General features: G+C 38.9%; 2 protein-coding genes across 2 annotated transcripts in view; both read right to left on the reverse strand.

Moving 5' to 3' along the window:
• Positions 1 to 21140, reverse strand: part of CYTH3 (cytohesin 3) — a 425983-nt gene that overhangs the window by 175133 nt on the left and 229710 nt on the right. The window lies entirely within an intron of this gene.
• The window catches only part of IFT140 (intraflagellar transport 140), a 68677-nt gene that overhangs the window by 45185 nt on the left and 2352 nt on the right, over positions 1 to 21140 (reverse strand). The window contains exons 3-17 of the mRNA XM_065732533.1: positions 20172 to 20293; positions 19372 to 19514; positions 16279 to 16454; positions 15109 to 15200; positions 13683 to 13789; positions 12754 to 12902; positions 11627 to 11830; positions 11214 to 11286; positions 9836 to 9927; positions 8909 to 9036; positions 8245 to 8362; positions 7666 to 7793; positions 3570 to 3717; positions 2341 to 2472; positions 162 to 355 (exon numbers count right to left, since the gene is read on the reverse strand). Of these exons, the coding sequence (XP_065588605.1) occupies positions 162 to 355; positions 2341 to 2472; positions 3570 to 3717; positions 7666 to 7793; positions 8245 to 8362; positions 8909 to 9036; positions 9836 to 9927; positions 11214 to 11286; positions 11627 to 11830; positions 12754 to 12902; positions 13683 to 13789; positions 15109 to 15200; positions 16279 to 16454; positions 19372 to 19514; positions 20172 to 20293 (2006 nt within the window). The remainder of the gene's footprint in view (positions 1 to 161; positions 356 to 2340; positions 2473 to 3569; positions 3718 to 7665; positions 7794 to 8244; positions 8363 to 8908; positions 9037 to 9835; positions 9928 to 11213; positions 11287 to 11626; positions 11831 to 12753; positions 12903 to 13682; positions 13790 to 15108; positions 15201 to 16278; positions 16455 to 19371; positions 19515 to 20171; positions 20294 to 21140) is intronic.

A 21140-nucleotide genomic window follows, 5' to 3' on the forward strand; every position in this document is an offset into this window, starting at 1 on the left:
TAAGCAGAGCTTACATTAGAAGTCAGTAATAAAGATATCTTTCTGAGAATGAAAGGGAAAATGAAATTAAAGAAAAAGTTGTAAGTGAAATCAGGGGGACCAGAACTTTCTTTGAAAATATACTCCATTTGTAAGGAAACACATACAAATACACGTTGTACCTTTTTATCAGCTTGATGGATTTGAACGCCTCATCCATATCTCCAGCAGTCAGATAGAAGCTGAAGTTCAGCATGGCATCCTGGGTAGCCTTATCACAGTCTCCTAATCCAATGAAATCTCTCATGGGTAGTCTGGAAGCCATCTGCAAGACCTTTGAGCCTGACTCCGCTTGTCCTTTCCCGGTCTCCCCTGGCTAAAATGAGCACATCGTTTAGGTATCAAGGAGGATGAAGCTTACTCTTTTATATGTCTGAATGATACATTTCCACTCTGGTCCCAAGTTTTCTATTGCTATAAAACCATGAATATGGAATGTCACAGACAAAATTCATCATGACTTGAAATGAACAATCACAATACTTCATGATAGTTCAGGGATTTTCAGAATGCCACACAGAAGAGGCAGCTGTGATTCTAACAGTTACTATTATACTCTTAGCTGTTATTTTAAGTCATCTGAGCCATGAATAGCATCAAATTTCACATTTACCCTATACCAACCTTAAAGAATATGAGAAAAGTATTAAGAGTTGCAGAAGCTATTGCAATATAGTATTTTTAAAAACAGCAGAAGAGCATATTTCAGTTTGACAGTTCAGGGAATTCCCAGAACCAGGACAGGAAAGATATTAAAATAAGGAGAAACTATGGAGTGAAACTCAGTCAAGACAGACTTCTTCACAAAACCACAAAAGGTTGGGTGGGAAGGGCCCTCCCCAGCCCCCAGCCCCAGCTCTGCCATGGGCTGGCTGCCCCCCCAGCTCAGGCTGCTCATGACCCATCTGTGGCTGCAGGCACCAACAGCTCTGGACAGCAGTGCCAGCAGCTCACTGCCCACTGAGTGAAGGATTTTGCCCTAATATCTAACTTAAACCTCCCTTTTTAGTTTAAAACCACTTCCCCTTGTCCTATCATTATCACACTATCATCACCAGTTGTTGCATCAAACTGGATTTGTTGTATTTAGAGCAGACTATTCACATCGTAAAACACTGATTCAAAACAAATTACTACATAAGTAATTTAATCACAAAGATACATGTAATGCTACTGAAAAAAATGCAAATGAGAGAAGAGGACAATGAAGCAGAACTGAATGATACAGATACTTACAGGTTTATAGACAAATTCCCTCCAAAAAATTAACTAATGGCAGCAATAATCGACACAGATGGGGAGGAAAAAAACAAAAAGAAAGATGCAGTATCAAAGTAAAATAGCACAAGACGCAGTGAGGAAAGTGTTAAAAGAGTGGAAAATGCAGCAAATCTTTGACATTTCAAACTGATGGGAAAGGGAAAGTAAGAGAGCAACTCTAAGAGCTAGTTATATTTAAAGTGGAAAGATATCTAGATAGAAGTCTCCTTGTTAAAATTAACCCAGTATATTAAGTTAGAGTCACATAATTGCATTGGTCTGTTATTCAGAAGAATATCTTGGGATAAGAAGAAACATTAAGCTCCTAAAAGTTTTACAAAAACACCTTAGTTGAATAAACAAACTAGGTTCCCCTACAAGAAGGCTGCAGGGTATTTCATTATAATCATAGATCTTCATTGAAGTACTCACATCAGAGCTTAATCAGAAAACCAATCTGTAGAGAACAGGCTTCACTTTCTCTAGTACACATGACATTAAGATACAGACAATTCTATCTGCATAGTTGAGTTTCCAAGATGCATTGCATTCCAGCATGCATTCCTAGTGTTTGCAGTAAGTATGCATTAGTGTTAGTGCAAAGTGAGCATTCTGACTCACTGCTTTTTTTGTGGCCATTAAGTTCAATTTCAACAGGAAGCAGGCTGCTTCTGCTGAAGCAAGCAGGAACTGTCCGCTGCTGCGGGATATGCAAGCCTGACACACACACCTCAGATGCAAAAGAATGGTTACTACCTGACAATGGGGTTTTGTTGTTTTTGAATCCCTCCTTAGTTGCAATGCCTGGTAACCTACTACTGTGTCTGTACATCACATCCAGTTCACAATATCCAAGGAAGAGACAAGTCAGTAGCCACATCACTGTGAAGTACACCCATGCTAGAATTAACTTCATGTCATTGCTTCAACTGTCGTTGGATTTGCTCACTTACTGCAGGCTCAGTTTGGTAGAGTTTGAACTCTAATGAATGAAAATTCTGAATCTATGGGAGGGAAAGGAATTGTGGAGGATTCCCTCACCTTTTTCGCAAAGTAATAATGTGGTACCTCAATACCCAGAAGAACCTCATACAATGAAGGCAGTGGGAAGCTGTCCTGAAGCAAAAGGCCATGTTCTTCAGTACTGAAGAATGATACAACCCAAACATCCAGCTGGAAAAGAAAGTCAAGAATTGTTTTGTTTTTATGATGCAATATCCTTCTCTCATTTTGTTTTTATTTTCCATATTCACTTGGCAAAACCTTCTCTCAAAAATAATGACATCCATTCACCCACGTGCACACACCTGCTGGAAAGAGCAGAGCCACACACTTCCTCCCTATAGTGAGCTGCCAAAGTTTCATTCTACGTTTCAGACTGCTCCTGCTGCAAAGGGCCCTCCACCTCTGCATCTCAGGAACCAACTTCAACAATCATAAAAAGAGAGGCCAGTGATGCTCTACAGGCCTGTCAGATCTGTCTCACGCTCAAATATTCTCACGTCCAGCATTTTTTAAACACAGTGTTATTTCTAGTCCAATTTCAGTAGCTCACTGCTTTGAGTTCCCAGGGAATATACTAACATTTAAACACAGTTTGTGTAATGGCTGACTTATTCATGTCCAAATACAAGCATTTATTCCCAACTGAAGTTAATCAGACTCATTTCTTAAACAGTAACCGCAGCTAAATTTCCGTGGAATAATGGCCAAAAATCTAGTTGCACTCCTCTTACATTCTTTTCATTTTCAACTTTATGTAGAAACATTTTTGCTTCTTTACACAAGGAATATTAGGTTGAAGTGGACAACCCTAGCAAGGTATTTTGAGCCATCCCTATTCCATTCTTTGTAATATCACTTTCTATTTTGACCTTACCACAACTTTTTTATGGACAGTTTACCCAACAAAAGAAACAAAGCTTTCCATCTCCAGAAGGAAAATATTTAGCTAAAATCTGTACAAATCGGAACACTAATGCAATGTGGACTTTTTAAATTAAAGGTATATTTATGAAGACATTGTTTCCTACAGACAAATTTTTAAGGGCTACTGAAAGTATGTTAGCGGAGTAAGCAGGGAATGGTTGTTGGAGTGATGAAAGCTCTTTGCTTAGATTGTTCCTGTTAAATAAAAACTTGCAGTTTTTCTACAAGATAATACAATCAACTGTCTCTGCAGGTTAAAAAAAAATAAATATATATATATAAAACATTTACTGCTTAGATAGGGAAAATACCACAGAGTAAAGAGAAACAAAAATCCATACCACACTCTCAGTCTGGTTGTCCTTCTGACTTGAGGACTGTACACCTGTTTCAGGAATTGTTTCACATACAAAAAGTCTTGGTTCACTGCTGTCCCAGAAATGGCAAACAGGGATGTGATTGTGCAACTCTGGATACTCCACAACAGACCTACCAAAACCAAGAAACACAGAATCATAGAAACACTGAGGTTGGAAAAGACCTCCAAAATCATCCAGTCTAATTGTTCACTTACCACCATTTCCCCACTAAACCATGTCCCTCGGTACATCTACATGTTTCTCTTGAACACCTCCAGGGACATCGACTCCATTGGCTTCCTGGGCAGCCCATTCCAGTGTCTGATCACTCTTTCAGAGAAAAAAAATCTTTCCTGACATCCTACCTGAATCTCCTCCCTAGCACAACTCGAGGCCATTCCCTCTCATCCTATTGCTATTACATGGGAGCAGAGGCCAATACCCACCTCACCACAAACCCCCTTCAGGCAGTTGTAGAAAGGGAGACAGAATAACTCGAGTCCATTCAGAATATGGGCTTTAGATAAGCACTAACCAAGGAATAGCCTTGAAATGATGATCAGTTATCCAGATCTGTAGCTCTGCATTGTAACATTAACTATACACATCTTCCTAACTCTGTTAACACCTGATATACAGAATAAATGAAACATGGTATTACTGTATAAGTTTACCATGACTGTAGGAGACAAATCCTTCTAGTTGAAAAGTGTTGATTCTGTCATAAATGCAAATAAGACACTTAAAATAACCCAGTCAGTTAACTTAAAGATAGCTTGACCACACTGATAAGCATTTAGATAAGCAGGAAAGAGTTTTCAGTGTATATGATTCACATTCAAATCCAGCTAAGTAGTGGTCATAAGAGACCACAGTGTGAAAACTGATGAAACTGATGGGAGGAAAATTTTATATTCTGAATTAACAGATCTCTCTGAGAGTCTAAAGGGAGATGGGCACACTGATCTATGCCCATTTTCTCAGTACTGTGCTTGAAACTGATATTGTGTTAAAAGAATTCAGAGGCATTACAAAAGAGCAGATTAAGCACAAAGACAACCCCCACAGCCTTAGGAAAGCAACTCTCAGCAGTTTAAGAGTAACACATGAAGGAGGCAATGAGATATTCAGGTAAAATACTACTTAGTACAGGCCAGTTGCAGAATCTAGTCACACAAAATCTGACTCTTTTAGCAACAGCTTAGGATTCAACTGAGAAGAGAAAAAGTATTATTTAAATTGGTGCCAATTAAAAAAAAATGCCAAAAATTATTTTTTCCTTTCGTTGTCAGCACTTTAGAGTAGCCTTTGGTGGTGGGAGCACGAAGGGGATGGAGTCGGACTGGAAGGCAACTTAAGGGACACATACAAAAGGAAGTATAAATATACAGTATCCTAACCATGTTTTTTAATTCAAAATAAATTACTCCTCTCAAGCTGAAAAATAACATGGGTAAAGATGTTTGGGGTGCTTAGGTTCTGCCCCAGGAAAACAGAGAAGGGGAAGTGTAGGTTATTTTCTGATGAGTTTACTCTGATTTTAAGATAATCTAAAACGAAGCACTGATAAATGAATTGCTCATGCAGACACTACCGTTTAAAAGTCAACTAAGCCATAGTACTAGTTTGTAGTGGCCTCTTATGGGCTGCACAAGACACTGCACTTGAACACAACTCACTAATCACATTTGCCCGACAAGAGAAAGTTTGCATTGGGTTGTTTGCTCCACTTTGCAGCACTGAAAATCACAATGTTTCTCTTGCCCATAACACCTGCTTTTGAAAAGGATTAAATCACCTTCCATTCTAAGGCTGTTATTTCTTAAGAAAAAAGTCATTAAGAAAAATCATCGTAAAAGCCAACAGAAATTTCTACCCCAATACTCCACTGCATTAGAAAACCCAGTTGACTGCATTTTGCTGCATCACTACAATGATTGTTAATGTGTTGTTGTGTTTTCACACTGATAGACAGCTCAGCCCCACCACACCACTCCCTACCTCTTCCTTCTCAAAAGACTAGGGAGGAAAAATGAAAAAAAAGCTCATGTGTTGAAAAAAAAAATAAGACAGGGAGATCACTCACCTGTTACCACCACTGGCAAAAGGCTCAGCATACAGAAGATTAATGTAGCTTGTTGCCTACTAATAACAGATTAGAGCAGGGAAGCAAAATCAAATTAAAAATACCTTCCGCCTTCATCCATCCACTTCTGCCTCCTCCCTCTGAGGTTTGCAGTCAGTCCATAACACTTGGTTTCATTTCTGCTGTTCCTTCACCGTTGCCCTCTTGCCCTGCTCCAGCATGAAGGTCCCTTGCTGGGATGCCACCCTTCCTAAACTAACTCTGCATGGGCTTCCTTTGACAAGGAGTGCCCATAGATTAGCTGAATGCTGTCCAAAGAATCATCACCTCCTCATTATTTTAAGCTTGCTTTACATAGCTTTGTTTGATACTCCCTAGATAACAGATCAGAAGAGTCAGGGATGAAAGCTGATAATGCACCAGTTCAGTCAAACTAAACTTGTGAGTGCCAAACTGGTCTCTATCATCCTTGATGGGTCTTGAAGAATGAGAGAAGTTCCTGAAAACTGGAGAATATCCAGTTTCACTCCAGTCTTCAAAAAGGGCAAGAAGGAGGATACAGGAAACTACAGGCCAGTCAGCCTCACCTTCTTCCCTGGAAAGGATATGGAGCAACTTGTTCTGGATGACATCCCAAGTAATCAGAATAAAACATAGTTATCAGGAGTAGTCAACATGATTTCACCAAGGAGAAATCATGCTTGACCAATCTGGTAGCCTCCTACATTGTCATCACTGGCTAGGTAGAAGAAGGGAGAGCAGTGGATGCACACCTTGACTTCAGCAAGGCATGTGACACTGTCTCCCACAGCACCCTTATAAGAAAGCTTAGGAAGCACGGGATAGATGAGTGGACTGATGGGTAGATAGATGGATGGGTGGACTGAGAACCATCTGACTGGCAGAGCTCAGAGGATGGTGATCACTGGCACAGAGTATAGTTGGAGGCCTGTAACTAGTGGCATTCTCCAGGGGTTGGTGCTGCATCCAATCTCATTCAATATCTTCATCAACAACCTGGATGAAGGGATAGAATCTATCCTCAGAACATTTGCTTATGATGTAAAGCTGGAAGGAATGGCTGACACACTAGTGAGATCTGGACAGACTAGTGTGCTGGGTGGAGAGAAACCCAATGAACTTCAAAAACAGTAAGGGTAAGGTCCTGCACCTGAGGATGAAAACTGCATGCATCACTACACATCAGGAGCTGATCTGCTGGAAAGGAACTTTGAGGAAAAGAACTTAGGGACACAGGTGGACAAGACGTAGATCATGAGCCAGCAGTATGCCCTTGTGGCCAAAGCACATTAAGAAGAGACAGCATGGCCAGCAGATCGAGGGAGGTCATCCTACCCCTCTACCCTGCCCTGGTAAGGCCACATCTGAAGTTCTGCATCCAGTTCTGCACTCCTCAGTTCAAAAAAAGACAAGGATCTCCTAGAGAGAATTCAGTGGAAGGCAACAAAGACTATTCTGGACCTGGAGCATCTTCTGTATGAAGAAAGGTTGAGAGACCTGGGACTGTTCAGTCTGGGAAAGGTAAGTCTGAGGGAAGATCGCACTGCTTTATAAATATCTAAAGTGCAGAAGTCAAGTCAATGGGCCAAGACTCTCTTCAGTGGTATGCAGCAATGGAAGAAATGGCAATGGACAAAAACTAGAACACAAAGTTCCACACAAACACAAAGAATGTTTTTTAGAATGCAACAGAGCCCCAGAACAAGCTGCAAAGAGAAGCTGTGTAGTCTCCTTCACTGGGGATATTTAAGACCCATCCAGATACTTTCCTGTGTGACTTTCTGTAAGGAGCCTTGCTTTAGCAGGGGGGTTGGACTTGATCTTCAGAGGCCCCTTCCCACCCTTATGATTCTGTGATTCTTGAGAAAACAATTAAATTGGCACAAACTCCTACACAGAATAATGCCAGTATCAAGATGTTGCAGATTATCTTAAAGCATCAAAGTAATAATTGTCAGAATTGTTACTTACCTGTCAGTATCACACCCAGAAGAAAGCTTTTCTCTACCAATTCCTTGTTCAGCTTTGAAATCAAAGAGTGTAACTTTGTCCACTTCAACATCATAAAAACAGATCTTGGAATCAGTACTCCCGTTTGCCTAAGAAGGCAAAAAATACTGCTGAAGTACACAGTTAAAGAAAAAAGCTGAAGTTCAGATAGTACATTTATCTCAACTAATTCATACCCTCACAGTTTTGTGTACTTGTAATCATACAAGAACATTTTTTGGAAGGCGTATCAGAAAATTACTTGCTGTTCTTCTATTCTAACAAGTTTACTTTGGATTTCGTTGAAATGCTACAAAACAGCTTTTGTACTGCACTACTGCTTTCATTGCTGTGCTGCTCTCAGCAAACGTACAAAATCTTAACGTAGCTTAACTTTAGCATTTAGCTACATGCTTGGATATGCACTTTGTGTAGTCCAAGACAGCACCAAGAAGTTGAAGGTTCATTTCTCTGAAGTTAATCTTGCATCTTCACTAATCACCTTGACCTGTACCAGTCTGGTGTTCATGCCACAGGGTGCTCCACAAAGTCTTTCCTCACCTTGCTAACAAGGATGCTGACTTTATTGCCATTAGCATTGCACTTGACAGATGCAATATTTCCAAGGCCAGAAAACAGCTCGGAGAAATTCTTGCTATTGCAGTGCACTTTTGCCTCTCTGTGGAAGGGAACAGACTCAAGTCATTGGCCAAAACATTTTTCAAGTTAAAGAAAAAACTTAAAAACAACACCAACAAATTATTTCTACCTCCCAAGACCACTGGCCCAGGCTCTTGCTTCTCCTGTTGTGACCTGCCTTTCTTTTGGAAGTTAAGGAAGGGAAAGCTCATTCCTCAATGAGTTAGAAAGAACAAACTTCCACACTTCAACAGGAGTCCAAAAAGAGTAACCAGAATTTCAAATACACAGGAAGTCACCTCAGAGCCTTCTCTTCTCCAGGCTGAACATCTTCCATAAGTTCTCCATCCTATTTAAGTTACTACATTAATTGTTCTGTGGCTTACCTAATCATTCTGTAATTCTGCATCTCTTTGCTTCAGAAATGCCATCAGTTCTTACAGACTGCATGTATTGTCTTGAGATTCAAAGAGACTATCATTTTTCAAAGGATCTAAATCAGTTAAAGATTTCTGCCCCCCCCCAACCCCCCCCCCCCACAATGCCCTCAAGTATGAATGGATTGTTTTTAAAGGTTTATTAATACCTGCGAGAGAGATCAAAGATTTTAAAGTGAGACAAATCAGTTCCCACAGCAAGGAAGTTTCCACAGACATCCAAGAGGCACGGATTCCCCTCTGCTTCAGAAAACACCAGAAGCTGTTTAACTGTTCCCTGAGAAGAAAGGTATAACACTAGGTTTGAATGTTCAAGTTAAACTAAGAGGGATTTTATTTTATCACTAAGCTAGCCAATGAATCTCTATATTAAACAAATAACCATTAACAAAATGAGAGAAACTATACTTTACATACACTCCAAAAGGTCTCACAATCTGCTGCAGATTGAAAACTAGATATGTAGTCTCCAAAAGAGTTTAAATTTTTCTTCTGTTAAAGTTGGCCCTTTGGTAATACAACTTTTTCCATTAAAGAAGGATGCATGAATACAGCTCCTTAAGAGTCCATTAATACGCAACTAAAAAAAATAAATAATATCTATATATAAATGAAATCATTCCTTAACCTGAGAAAGCCTACCTTTTTTTAAATGTTAAGTAAAATTATACATCAGAACTATAATGATTGTATTTCTCCTTTTGGCTTTGGTTGACAAGGAAAGGCTGCAAGGTTTAAGCAAGACTCCATAGGAAGACAATATATGGAGGGTATTTTCATCCTCTCAAAATATACTCATGCATTCATATGCTAGTGATTTAGATCCTCATAAGCAGTCTGGTCCTTAAATAATTTTGTTTTCTATTATAAACACTTCTACTATTAGCTATAGCACGGTAGCTTTTAAATGTGACAGACTGAAGAACTCAAAATGTAAAGGAACTCAACAGGTTTTTCCTATGACAAATGTACAGTCAACAGGCTTACAGAACCTCCTACTGTCTTTTAGACCACAATATTAGTCTCTGAAAAACAGTGAGATGTATTCCTCACTCTGAGTTTTCATCAGCTCTTACCTGCCAGGTACGGACTTGAACCCGATACGGCTCAACTGTGTACAGATTTTCTCCATGCACTGACAGAACTGGAGAGTCACAAAGAAAAGAACCTGGAACAATCACAATAAAACCATCATTACAATTAACAGTCAACTGGGACTGCTGTATGCATATGTGTTTTGGTGTTTTAAAAAGACTTGAAGGAAACAACAACTCCCATCTTGTACCAACTGCACTTTACAGCACATCACTTCTACTGGTTCCTTAACTCCTCAGTGTTTCGGTCTTCCACCAGTCGCACTACAATGAAAAGCTGGGAATCCTTTTGTGAACAGGCTTTTTGTACACTCTGCCCATGAAAACAAGTGGAAGAGGAAGGGGAAGGTGCTGAAATTGGTAATGACAAAGAAAACAAGTACTGCAGTATGAAGTTCCATCAAGAGAATTCACACGCTCCACCACTGAACTACAACTGAAAAGAGGAACATCTGCCAGAAGAGTGGTTTTAAAATAGTTTCATTGTTGGGAAATTGGTTATTAAAATACAAAGCCTGAACTGTCCCTCAAGACTTTGTATAGGATTAATGAAATTTTGCATATCCTGTTTCTCAAGGAATGAATATCCAGGAAGAATTCATCACAGAATAAACTACTTTACCTTACCCAGCTGTACATACAGCAATGTATGGAACAGATTTTCCTGACAGCTGACACTAAAACCCACTCCTTCCCCATTCCTGTGCAAGTGCTATGCAAACATGATTTGCAGATGACACCAGGCTGTGCAGTGTGCTCCCACACAGGAGAGAAGGAATGCATCCAGAGGGACATGGACAGACTATAGAGAAGGGCACACACAAACATAATGAAGTTCAACAGGGCCAAATGCAAAGTACTGCATCTGTGTCAGGGCAATCCCAATCACAAAAACAGACTGGGCACAGAATGAATTGTGGGCAGCTCTGAGGAGAAGAACTTGAGGGTATAAGCTAGTTAGGGCATTTTAATCAAAAGCCTTACTTGTAACTCATACAGCAATACCAATATATTGCGAGGCCAATTAACTCAGTATATCCTGGCACATTTAGAGAATAAAGCATAGATCTAGGAACTGATATTTGAGTTCTGGTTTTGTTTACAACTTGTGTAACTAAGGACCCACAGTTCTATAGCCTAACCTTTCTGTTCCACGATGTGGGGGTGTGAAGTCTAATTAGTATTCATAAGTTCAAAGTGAACAATATTATCACAGTATGACATAATATGAATGAAGAGATTATTTAGATATAATATGAATTAGAAGATTAATATGAATGAAGAGAACTTAATCCTTCATTCAGGAAAACTAACACTTCAACTCTGAACACTTAGCTCGCTGCTCTTTTCCAAATCCTACCTGCATTTCTTAAGGTATCTTCTGAGCACTCAAAGACAGTAACTTGCTTCCCATTCCAGAACACTACAGCATCCTAAAACAATTAAAAAAAATGCATTCAGCTTCACCTGGACTGATGCAGCAATTTATGCAGAATCTCTAAGATCTTCCACACAATTGCCACCTTTTACTAGTTCCCCCTGTATATTAGGTTGGAAGGATTTGCAACTGAAAAAAAGTCTATCCAGAGAACAACCAAGTCAGAGTGTTACCTGAAAACCAGTTCCAACACAATATGATCACTGTAAGTTGTAAGAGTAATTCTACCACACAAATGGAATATCAAAGGATTGTATTAAGGACTTGGAAACTCTGGTCTCTATACTACCAGCTAGGCAAACAATTGAGCAAAGAAACAAAAAGATAAACATAACCTTAGTAGCAAAGACTCCATTCACAGTCATATCAATATGAACATTGTGTGTGGTTCCTGTGCTGAAGAAGGTCACGTTAAACAGGCTGGGAGACACCTGCACAGCAGCAACTTGCTGATTATAGTGACATGACATGGCCTGCTCACTGAGGATGACCACAGAGCTGATGCTGTTCACTGCCAGGAGGTTTTTTCGGGAGCCCCACTGCAAATGGGAGCAGGAAAAGAAAGCACAGTGCATAAGTCCATCAAAGACCTTAACAGTCACAACAACATCACAAGAGAGATAAGGGTTAGGATGGAATAAACACTGTGTCTGTATGTGCACGCACACAAGCACACATCCATGCACAAAGTCCAACTACAGCCAATAATATTACATTAGCTACCCAGCTGCTCAGACGCCCTTAGTTTAAGTAAAGGAACTGTTTTTTTAGATTAAAATCACTTAAGATATTATACCACCATATTGTTGCTGTGTGACAGACAGCAGCAGCGGGGCACTATGACAACAACATGGTGTCTGGCACAGAAGTGATAAGAAGCAAATGTGCCACTGAATTCCATGAGGGGAAAAATGGCAACCACTCACATTTGGCACTTGTTAACATTTAATGAGACCAAACTATGGATGTGAGCACAGTATGGTGCTGGGTGATACATTTTAGCAGTGGTGACAGTGGGGCACCTGGTACAAATCTGCTAGTGCAGATTTATACAAGCATAGTACACAGCTCTTGTTCATCACTAGCAAAAATGCAAAGTTAACAGTGGTGACTACACCAAAAATTGGTGTTTTGTAGCTGAGAATTCACTCTGTCAAACAGTGCTATAGCTTTGTACCTGTTGTGGTTTGGGAGGCATTACTTTTGGAGAAACCTATGTATTTGCATTTTGGTGCATGATATTGCTGGGCATTTCAATCAGAATAGCTGCAGTTAATGTGGCTCATTCCAGTTTCAAAAGTTGCTTTATTCAAGGGTTTTCCTCCTTTACAATGCTGACTGACCTCTTTGGCAGTGGGTGCGTCTGCAGATCAGCAATCATACTTCTCTATTTCACAAAGATGGTACAACCAAATTATGTTTCTGAAGTCTTAATAAAGTACAAGACTCTTCCTTGCCTTACCTTTATCTGAGTGATATTTCCTTCAAGCTCTGTAGATGCCTGAAGTTTCCACTTCTCCTTGCCCTCCAAAGCCCCTGTGCTCTGACTGGATACTGACACATTCCTCCACATTACCACTCTCCCTTTGTTAGTACCAGCTGCAAGGAGACCTGCAGTTCACAGACATTTTAGACATGTCATGTCTTTCCAAGCTTCAGAAAAACAAACATGACACAAAAAAGCAGGCAGGCCTAGCTCTGATTCTGAGGTACTGGGAAGCCTTATTCAAGCAGAATTGGTTTGTATCTCTGCCTTCCTGCAAACCAGCTTACTAACCCTGTACTGGAGAACAATTTTGGGGAAAAAATTTCTTTAGAGAATCAATGGCTTTTTTTCTAAGCTACCAGATGAAGTTATCTTTTAAATATATCAGACAATGATTTCATTTTAACCATTTATTATGAAACACCTATTTTTGTAGTATAGATAGACATGTCACCATTAAAACCACTAATGTAGACCTATGTTAGGAAACAAGGCAACAGATAGGAGTGACTCTGTAAAGAAACCCATTGTAAGGACCCATCATCCACACTATGCATTTGGTGAGTTCTGCTTTGCATTAAGCTCTACTGTATGTTTGTTGACTGTCTATAGCACATTAGAACACGTTGGGTATACTCCATGAACACATTCACTGGCTCAAAGGAAATCCAGACAGTGTGACTGTAGACAACTTCACCATGGGAGAAAAAGTTCACTGAGTGCTGAATGGTCTCACTGCCCCTTTGGAAGGGCACTCCTGAGCTATACCAAACCACTTCTACAAGACAGGCTACTACTGAAATGCCCTGTAATAAGAATCTACTAAAATCACTACAGATCTCTGAAGGCTGACAATTTGAAAAGGATTTGGAATCAGAGATCACAACCACCCTATTATTTCTTACCTTTAGCATTGCAGTAAGAAACACAGTTAATACACTCCCCAGTCTCAAAGCCAAATTGCACATCTGGGGAGAGCACATAGTTCTCACCTCGGTCCAAATCCCAGAACCTAAAAAGGTACACAAAACAAGAGTTAACACAATGCTTCTCCTTCCAGCTATCTTGCTAAACACTCAAGAGGACTTGTTCATGGCATTCATCTGCCATTTCTGTAATCACTGAATGATCTAGATTGGAAGAGATTTCACAGGTGATCTAGTTCCAACCCCCCTGCTGCAGGCAGGGTTGGCCAACCAGTCAGTCAGACTGCCCAGGGCCCCATCCACTGGGTCCTGAACACCTTCAGGGATGGGGCATCCACAATCTCCCTAAGCAACCAGTTCCAGCACCTTACCAACCTGTCAGTGATTTAATTTTTAAATTCACTTCAATTTTTAAAGTGAAATTGCCAGCAGCTGTCTCTGGAATGAGAGCTTCTTAATCTTCTCTGTTTTCCTTTAACTTTTCAGTACGTAGGATATTTTGTGAAAGAAGTCAGAAGCAAATCCAGTTTTAGGGAAAATAATTTTCTAGAACTAAACATTGTCACATTTCTTCTTGCTCAACACTTGAGCATTATCATGTTGTCGTAAAATTGACAGATTTTTCCTGACAATAGCAGGCAGAGACTCAAACAAGTGAGCCCCAGATGTTAATGGAATTCCTTCCTTTCTTTCTCTCTTCACCTCTCAGACTCAGAGCAAATAAGTAAGAGTAAGCCATAATAAAGACAGAAGGTAAAACTGATTTAGTGCTTTAAAAAGTCTCAAGAAAAAGTACTTCTAAAGCTACAGGACATTATAACATAGCAGCATGGCCAAGTAACATACTTGTTTAAAGAAATACGGAAAGAAATCACTAGAACACTTGTGTTATATTTCAGTAATAGAGAAATCCTGAAAAACAAGAACTTTTTCCTGTTATTGCTATATTTATCATAAGAATCAGACAATAAAGATGGAAAGAACAGTAAAGTAGCTTTCTCATGACAAAAAAAAAACAACAACACAACCAACCAACAAACAAACCGCCCAAAAAACCACACAACCCAAAAATCTCAAGAGACATTTTCAGAGAGGAATAGAGAAAGGCACTCAAGTAAGGAACCAGTTAGTACTGGTCAATAAGATAAAAATACATTGGAGAGAGGAAGATACACAGAATTGGTTTTCTTCCTCAAGGATGAAAAATGTTATTCAATTCCTTCTATTTTGTGAAGCAAAATGATAACTTTTTTTTGTTGTTGTTTATGAAGATTACTGCTTTTGTTTACATCTTTAAAAAAAAGACACTACTACTTCAGTAAAAACTTCAGTGCACTTCAGTCCAGAAACTACATGGGTGGATTTCTCATGGACAGCAAGAACAGCTTAAAAATAGGATTCTTACCTGAGTACTGTCTCACCCATGGCTGTAACAATAAGGCTATGGTCTATTAAAATGATGTCTGCAGAATTACCAGTCTTCCCACTTAACTTCACCTGTTAACAAAAAATGAATACAGGATGTGACAGAAGGTAGAAACAACACACTGAATTACTAAGTATCTGAATTGTCTAGGATGACTCCTAAGTTCAAATGTAAACCTTGATCTCTGTGATAATTCAGAGAGACCAAGAAGTGACCACCATTAAAGTACAGGATGTGTAAATTTACTGAAAAAAGTTTTGTAGTCAGGCAAGTAGGTAAGGAAGTGTTCCATCTTGCATTATAAATCTCAGGATTTGATAAGCATTGTGTTCAATCCAAAATACCAGACCTTACTGCTAGTCAAAAATAAGTAACAATTAATAAAAAGTTGACACTCCTGTAACATATAAATGTCCTCTCTTTTCTGACCATAGATGAAGAAAAATCAGAAAAATAAGTCCTTCCTCACCCTCAAAGCAGTATGCCCCAACAGTACAGCGTTTTATTGGCACATTAAGCCAAGATGGCTGCACACACATAAAGACATCAGTTTGGTTTTCAGACCTATACAAATAACAATGTAGTGACCCAAAAGTAACTCTGTGGCTTGGGAGTTTCTGATTAAAGAATTCTGGGACTTCTGCAGCTGCAGAGGACACTATCATAAAGTAAGAACATGGTCACCTTCCAGATTTACACAAAAAGAGCACATCACAGCAAGGAGGGTACTGTTCCTCCTCATCTGAAATAGAAGACAACTGAGCAACTGATGATGAAAATGAGGACAATACTGAACTATTTCTCCACAAAATGTTTTAATAAATATTTGATTGTACTGAAATTAGATAGATTTTAAGAGTATCACCTTTCAATTCAGTAAGACAAGCTAAGGAGTTAAAAAAAATAACGCAGGGTCACAATGAAAGAAAATAACACAAAACATCAGAGCAAGATGGAAACAGTCTTTCTACGTTCAGTAACACTTCTATTTCATCTATAAACTAACAGATATTCGGTCTGTTATTATCAAGGTATTAACTGAGGAATAATAAAAAAAAAGCTGATTCATTTCTGGGTGAAGGAAATAACAATGAAAACTCCTAAGAAGAGATGAAATATTGCAACTTTACTTTGTTGCCTGATTCTTACCTTCATGAGCTCCTTGGCATCTCCCTCAAGAGTAATTGTATGCAGGGACAACAGCAAGTTCTCTGTTATTACAACCAAAGCATCTCTTTTCTCCATGAACAGAAGCTTTTGCACCAGGTTGTCAGCTGATAATACATGGCTTGTCTTTCCTTTCTCATTCACATAGTGCACAGAACCTGTAGTACATGTACAGAAGTTACACAGCCCTCAGTTAACAGCCCTTGTAACCACAAAAATCAAGTTTGCTCCTTGCTACTTCAATAAAATAGTCCTCAAATGATAAAAGAAAAATTACCACAATTGTTGCCTTACAGATTGTCTCTGGATACAGACAATTACAACAGCTGAACATAGCAGTAAATCGAAACTATTTTCTTCCACTCATCTAGAAAATCTAGATGCCAATCTTTTACATGGCATCACAAATATTTTTTAACAATACACTTTCCACATATGTGTGCAGGTATGTGAAGGCTGAATGATGGCTTCTGAAATCTGCAGTATTCATTATTTGTGAAAGCTTGGAATTATCACGATTTACAGCAATGTTCAGGTTACGGAAGCCTGCGTAAATGAAGTTCTTCATTGTTCAGAAACATCCCAGCATACACACCACGAGCAGCTTTACCACGTGTTTCACAAAAAAAAAAAACAACTAGGTAGGATAGGAATGAATCTTAAGAAGCAAACAGGATTGCCTCTTATCCAGGAACACTTACAGCAAAGTGCTCTATCTAGTTACACTGTAGTAATGCTCAAGTCCTTGGCAGAACTCTGCAGTGAAAAATCCTACAGCAGTCCAGCAGTTTGCTAATTGGATTACTGACACCATCTGTTATAATCTGACAGATGCCAATGTTACATATGTACCATTTCTTAAGAAATGCATACATGTAGTATTGCAGTTTGCTGTAAATTTAAGAAGCCCTGTGAAATGAAAAATGCCCAAAAGAACTAAGTAGAAAACAAAGGTGTAAGACTGATCACTAAGGATCTATGCTGAAACGCTGTGCCTAAAGGGTAGTATGATGTAGCTTTAAAAGAACGTTTTAATTTCCAAAACCCTTACGAGCATTATCACCCTCTACACATCATCTATACTACCTACATTAAAAATGTTCCAAAGTCCTGTCCCACCTGTGATCATACTGCTTAATTTTCTACCTAGAATAAACACTGAACTTTCTCTTGTGAAACAGTTCTCCAACAGTACTCTTTATCACACAAAGAACAGTTTACTGTAGTCAATGCTTTGTAATAGTCTACCATCTACTGTATGCCTGCTGGAAGCAGTTCACAAACAGCATTCCTCACACCACCTTTGCAAGACAAAGGAACAGATCCCCAACAGCAACAAGGATCAGGATGCCTTACCATAACCACATTGTGTCCCAACATCCCTGTCAGTATTCTCAAACTCTTCGAAAAAACTCAAACTCTACTGAAGATTTCTTGTGATTGTGTGAGAATTGCAAACCAACCTTTTAAAACTGCTATCAATTCAGGCATCCTTTCTTCAGATCAGTATCTTGTGTAACATATCAGAATTATTATTATTATCAACTACAGTGATTAACATTTTGAGTGCAGCAATAGATCTAGGCTCATACTTGAAACACAGGAGATGTTTTGTATTTTTTGAGGAGCTCCACTGTTCATTCCAATTTATCTTTAAAAGATGCTGCTCTCCTGGTGTTAGTCAAGTCTATTCAGAGAGTTTTTAAAACTGTATTAACAATGTTTATAGCATTACAAATTTGAAAGCAATAATTGAATTTGTTTTTATTAGATAAGTTTGTGATGAAAAAAATCACAGCTACCAATCACATTCAAATGCTTTGAAAGTGTTCAGCCATTCGGATGGACCAACGTCTAAAATAAGAACCGAGTCCAAAATACATCAACCTCGGCAAGTAGAAAGCTCAGAAAAGAAACCACCGCTGTCATACGGCAGAAAATTAAAGTTTAAACAGGAGGCTCAAGGAACAAAGAGAAATTTGAGTACACTTAGTTGCAGGACACCGAGTCCGTCTCTAGGTGGAGATGTGTAACAACAGATGCTCACTTCCAAAGCAGCTCCTAACAGACACATAGCTACTGGAGATTTTCATCTTCCACAATTGTGATTAAAAAAAAAAAGTGTCCTGTAACCCTTTTTAATTTGAATGGTCCATATTTAGTAAAGAAGCTTACACCTCACAAACGGAATTAAAGTAGAGCCCAATGCTGTGCAAGACAAACATGCAGCTAGACAATGTCATGGCTGCAACCACAAGAGTTAGCTATGCTGATGTTAATACTGGGTCTGATTCCACTGCCATAATGAGTATAAACACTGAATCATGCTGTAATTGAGCTGCGGAACTAGCATAACTTCAATAGATTTCTGGAGTAGTTAGTACTTGAATGGAGAGGATTATGCACTCATTATGGAGATTGCCTTGCACTCTCACTCTGGTCCCAGGAGATAGCAGGTTAGCAGGAGATAAAAGGCATCATGAGAACAACAGAGTGGGAAGAAAACTAGCTGGTAATAAAACAGAAATGGGAAGAGTAAAAACAGGAGAGACATACGCCAGAGAAATAAAGGAATTAGGAAGGAACATAAAAAGAACAAACCAGATAAGATTTTTTCTTTTTTTTTTTTTTTTTTTTTTTTTAAATCAACTTATGCAGAAGTATCATACCAAAGCACAGTGAGGAAAAAAAAAAATACTGGTTTACTTCAAAAACGTATGTGCTAGCAACATTTGACTACTTCCAGAAAAAAAAGACATAACAGGAATGTTTCAGCTATGTATAAATGTTGACAGCTTCTAATTCCACTTACATTTTGAGTGTTAAGAGATTGCTTTCATTACACTCACTTCTTTGTTAACTTGATTAACTAAACACCTTTGGTGCTCTTTTGGGGAAGGACTCACAATGAAGATAACATTTTCATCACTGCATTCATTTCTTCCTAGCAAACATTCTTTAGCACCTATGAACGCTCCCTCCTGTTGTATATATGAAAGTAGGATTTGCACTGAACTGTCCTGAAACACTAATAGACAAGATTACAGCAGCTGGAAAAAGTGTTTTTGCTCTTACCATCAGTCAAGGTGACAAAAAAGGACAGTCCTTCCTGGAGTCCTATTTTCAGAGGTGTTTCTGTTCCAGCTTTTCTCCAGTTAAACATATCCAAGGCTTTCTCATCACCACTCACAGCAGCTTTTGCCAGCTGTAGGAAGTCCCTGAAAATGAGAGATACTACATTTCCAATTCCCTACATAACAGAGTACATGCCATCCTAAAGAAAGGAATGAGTATTTCATAGTATTGTAAAGAGAGAAGAAAGATGTTTCTTACACTGGTTGGAAACCAACTAACCCCCAAACAATATGAAGCTTACTTCGTACCAGTTTTCACTTTTATTGCTTCACCCTTTTTTCCCTTTTTTAAGCACTATTATTTTCAGAAAGATGCGATACAATGAAATGGCCCAGACAAAGAAAATACTGTGTTTTTCTTTAAATACTATAGTCAGCTTCAATTTCTTGCTTGGAGAGAAAATATATATTGAAGAACACAGTTATTCTTGCCAATAATTTGATGGATAACAGTTTCCAGTGTGCTTTCTGCTTTTCTAATTGGCAAATGTCACTAATTGTGAAGAAAGAAGAACAAACAGCAACAGTGAGAGGAGGGTGTCGACAAAACGAAGATGTGTTGCTCCATACAGAACACAAATAGCCTCTGCTGCAACTGGAGAGGAAGAAAAACTTGGAACCAAAGGACAACTAGAAGGACAGTTCTAGATTTTTATTATTTTTAAAATGCTCTGTGAATAGGCTTTTCTTTCTGTGGCACAAGAGAGAGACCTGGTTCACCTGGCAGGACACATCACTTACGCTCCAGGAGGGGGTGGTCGGAAGATGCAGTGTGACAGACATTTCCCATACTCGTGTTTCTGCATGGGAGGACCTTGCACTCGACCTCGCTGGTCCATTCTCCATAGAAACAAGATGCCATGCTAAAACAACAACAACAAAAGACAACGGTTAATTCATTACACACTGCACATATGTGAGAATCCAGACTCTTACTGCTCAGCACAAATAAAAATGAGTCCAGCATTTCCAACTTCACTAGAATCACAAATTGAAGAGAGCAAGGCTAGTTAGCTAATTAATGCAAGAGTAGTCAATGGAATCTGGCACTGGAAAATAATTGTGCCCCATTTCTTTCAGTCTGATTTTAAAAGTATTTTGAGCAACAAAACTTCTACCATTTCTCAGTGAAAGTACTCCATAGCCTTGCAGTTTGTCTCTTTCCTTAACTACACATTTTTTACCTGCTTACCTCATTCCAAACATAACTTCAGTCTTACAAAGAAATCTCAGAACCATTCCTGAATATTATTATGACAGGTATACTCTTCAGATTTAATTTGGCTATCAACTGGATATAAAAACTAGGAATATCTACTCACTGCATTTTTTCTGTTCAAACCATACATACTTTCTAAAACGTGTATCTGCAGCATAGTTGAGAATTAACCACCACACAATCTCAGTTTGTGACTTTTTCTACTAGCAAGAACAAGCACACACTGCAAATCTTTGAGCATGGCACAGCTTTTAGAGGTAACAAGCATTTGGCACTGCCAGCTCAGAAGGTACAAACTCCTGCTGACTAGAAACTATGGACAAGGAAGTCAAGATGCAAAAAGCCTTTAGCATGTCATTATCATTAACAGTCCCAACAAGCTGACCTATGCTGCAGTTTCACAGCTGGAACTTTATTATTTATTTTTGTTATTCTGTTCATGCTTAAGGAAACAGATGGCATTTAGACATCCTCTGTGTAAGCGCTGCGTG

Source organism: Cyrtonyx montezumae, unplaced genomic scaffold, assembly GCF_038088225.1.
Source record: "Cyrtonyx montezumae isolate F1298 unplaced genomic scaffold, pur_monq_1.0 scaffold_16, whole genome shotgun sequence".
NCBI lineage: Eukaryota > Metazoa > Chordata > Aves > Galliformes > Odontophoridae > Cyrtonyx > Cyrtonyx montezumae.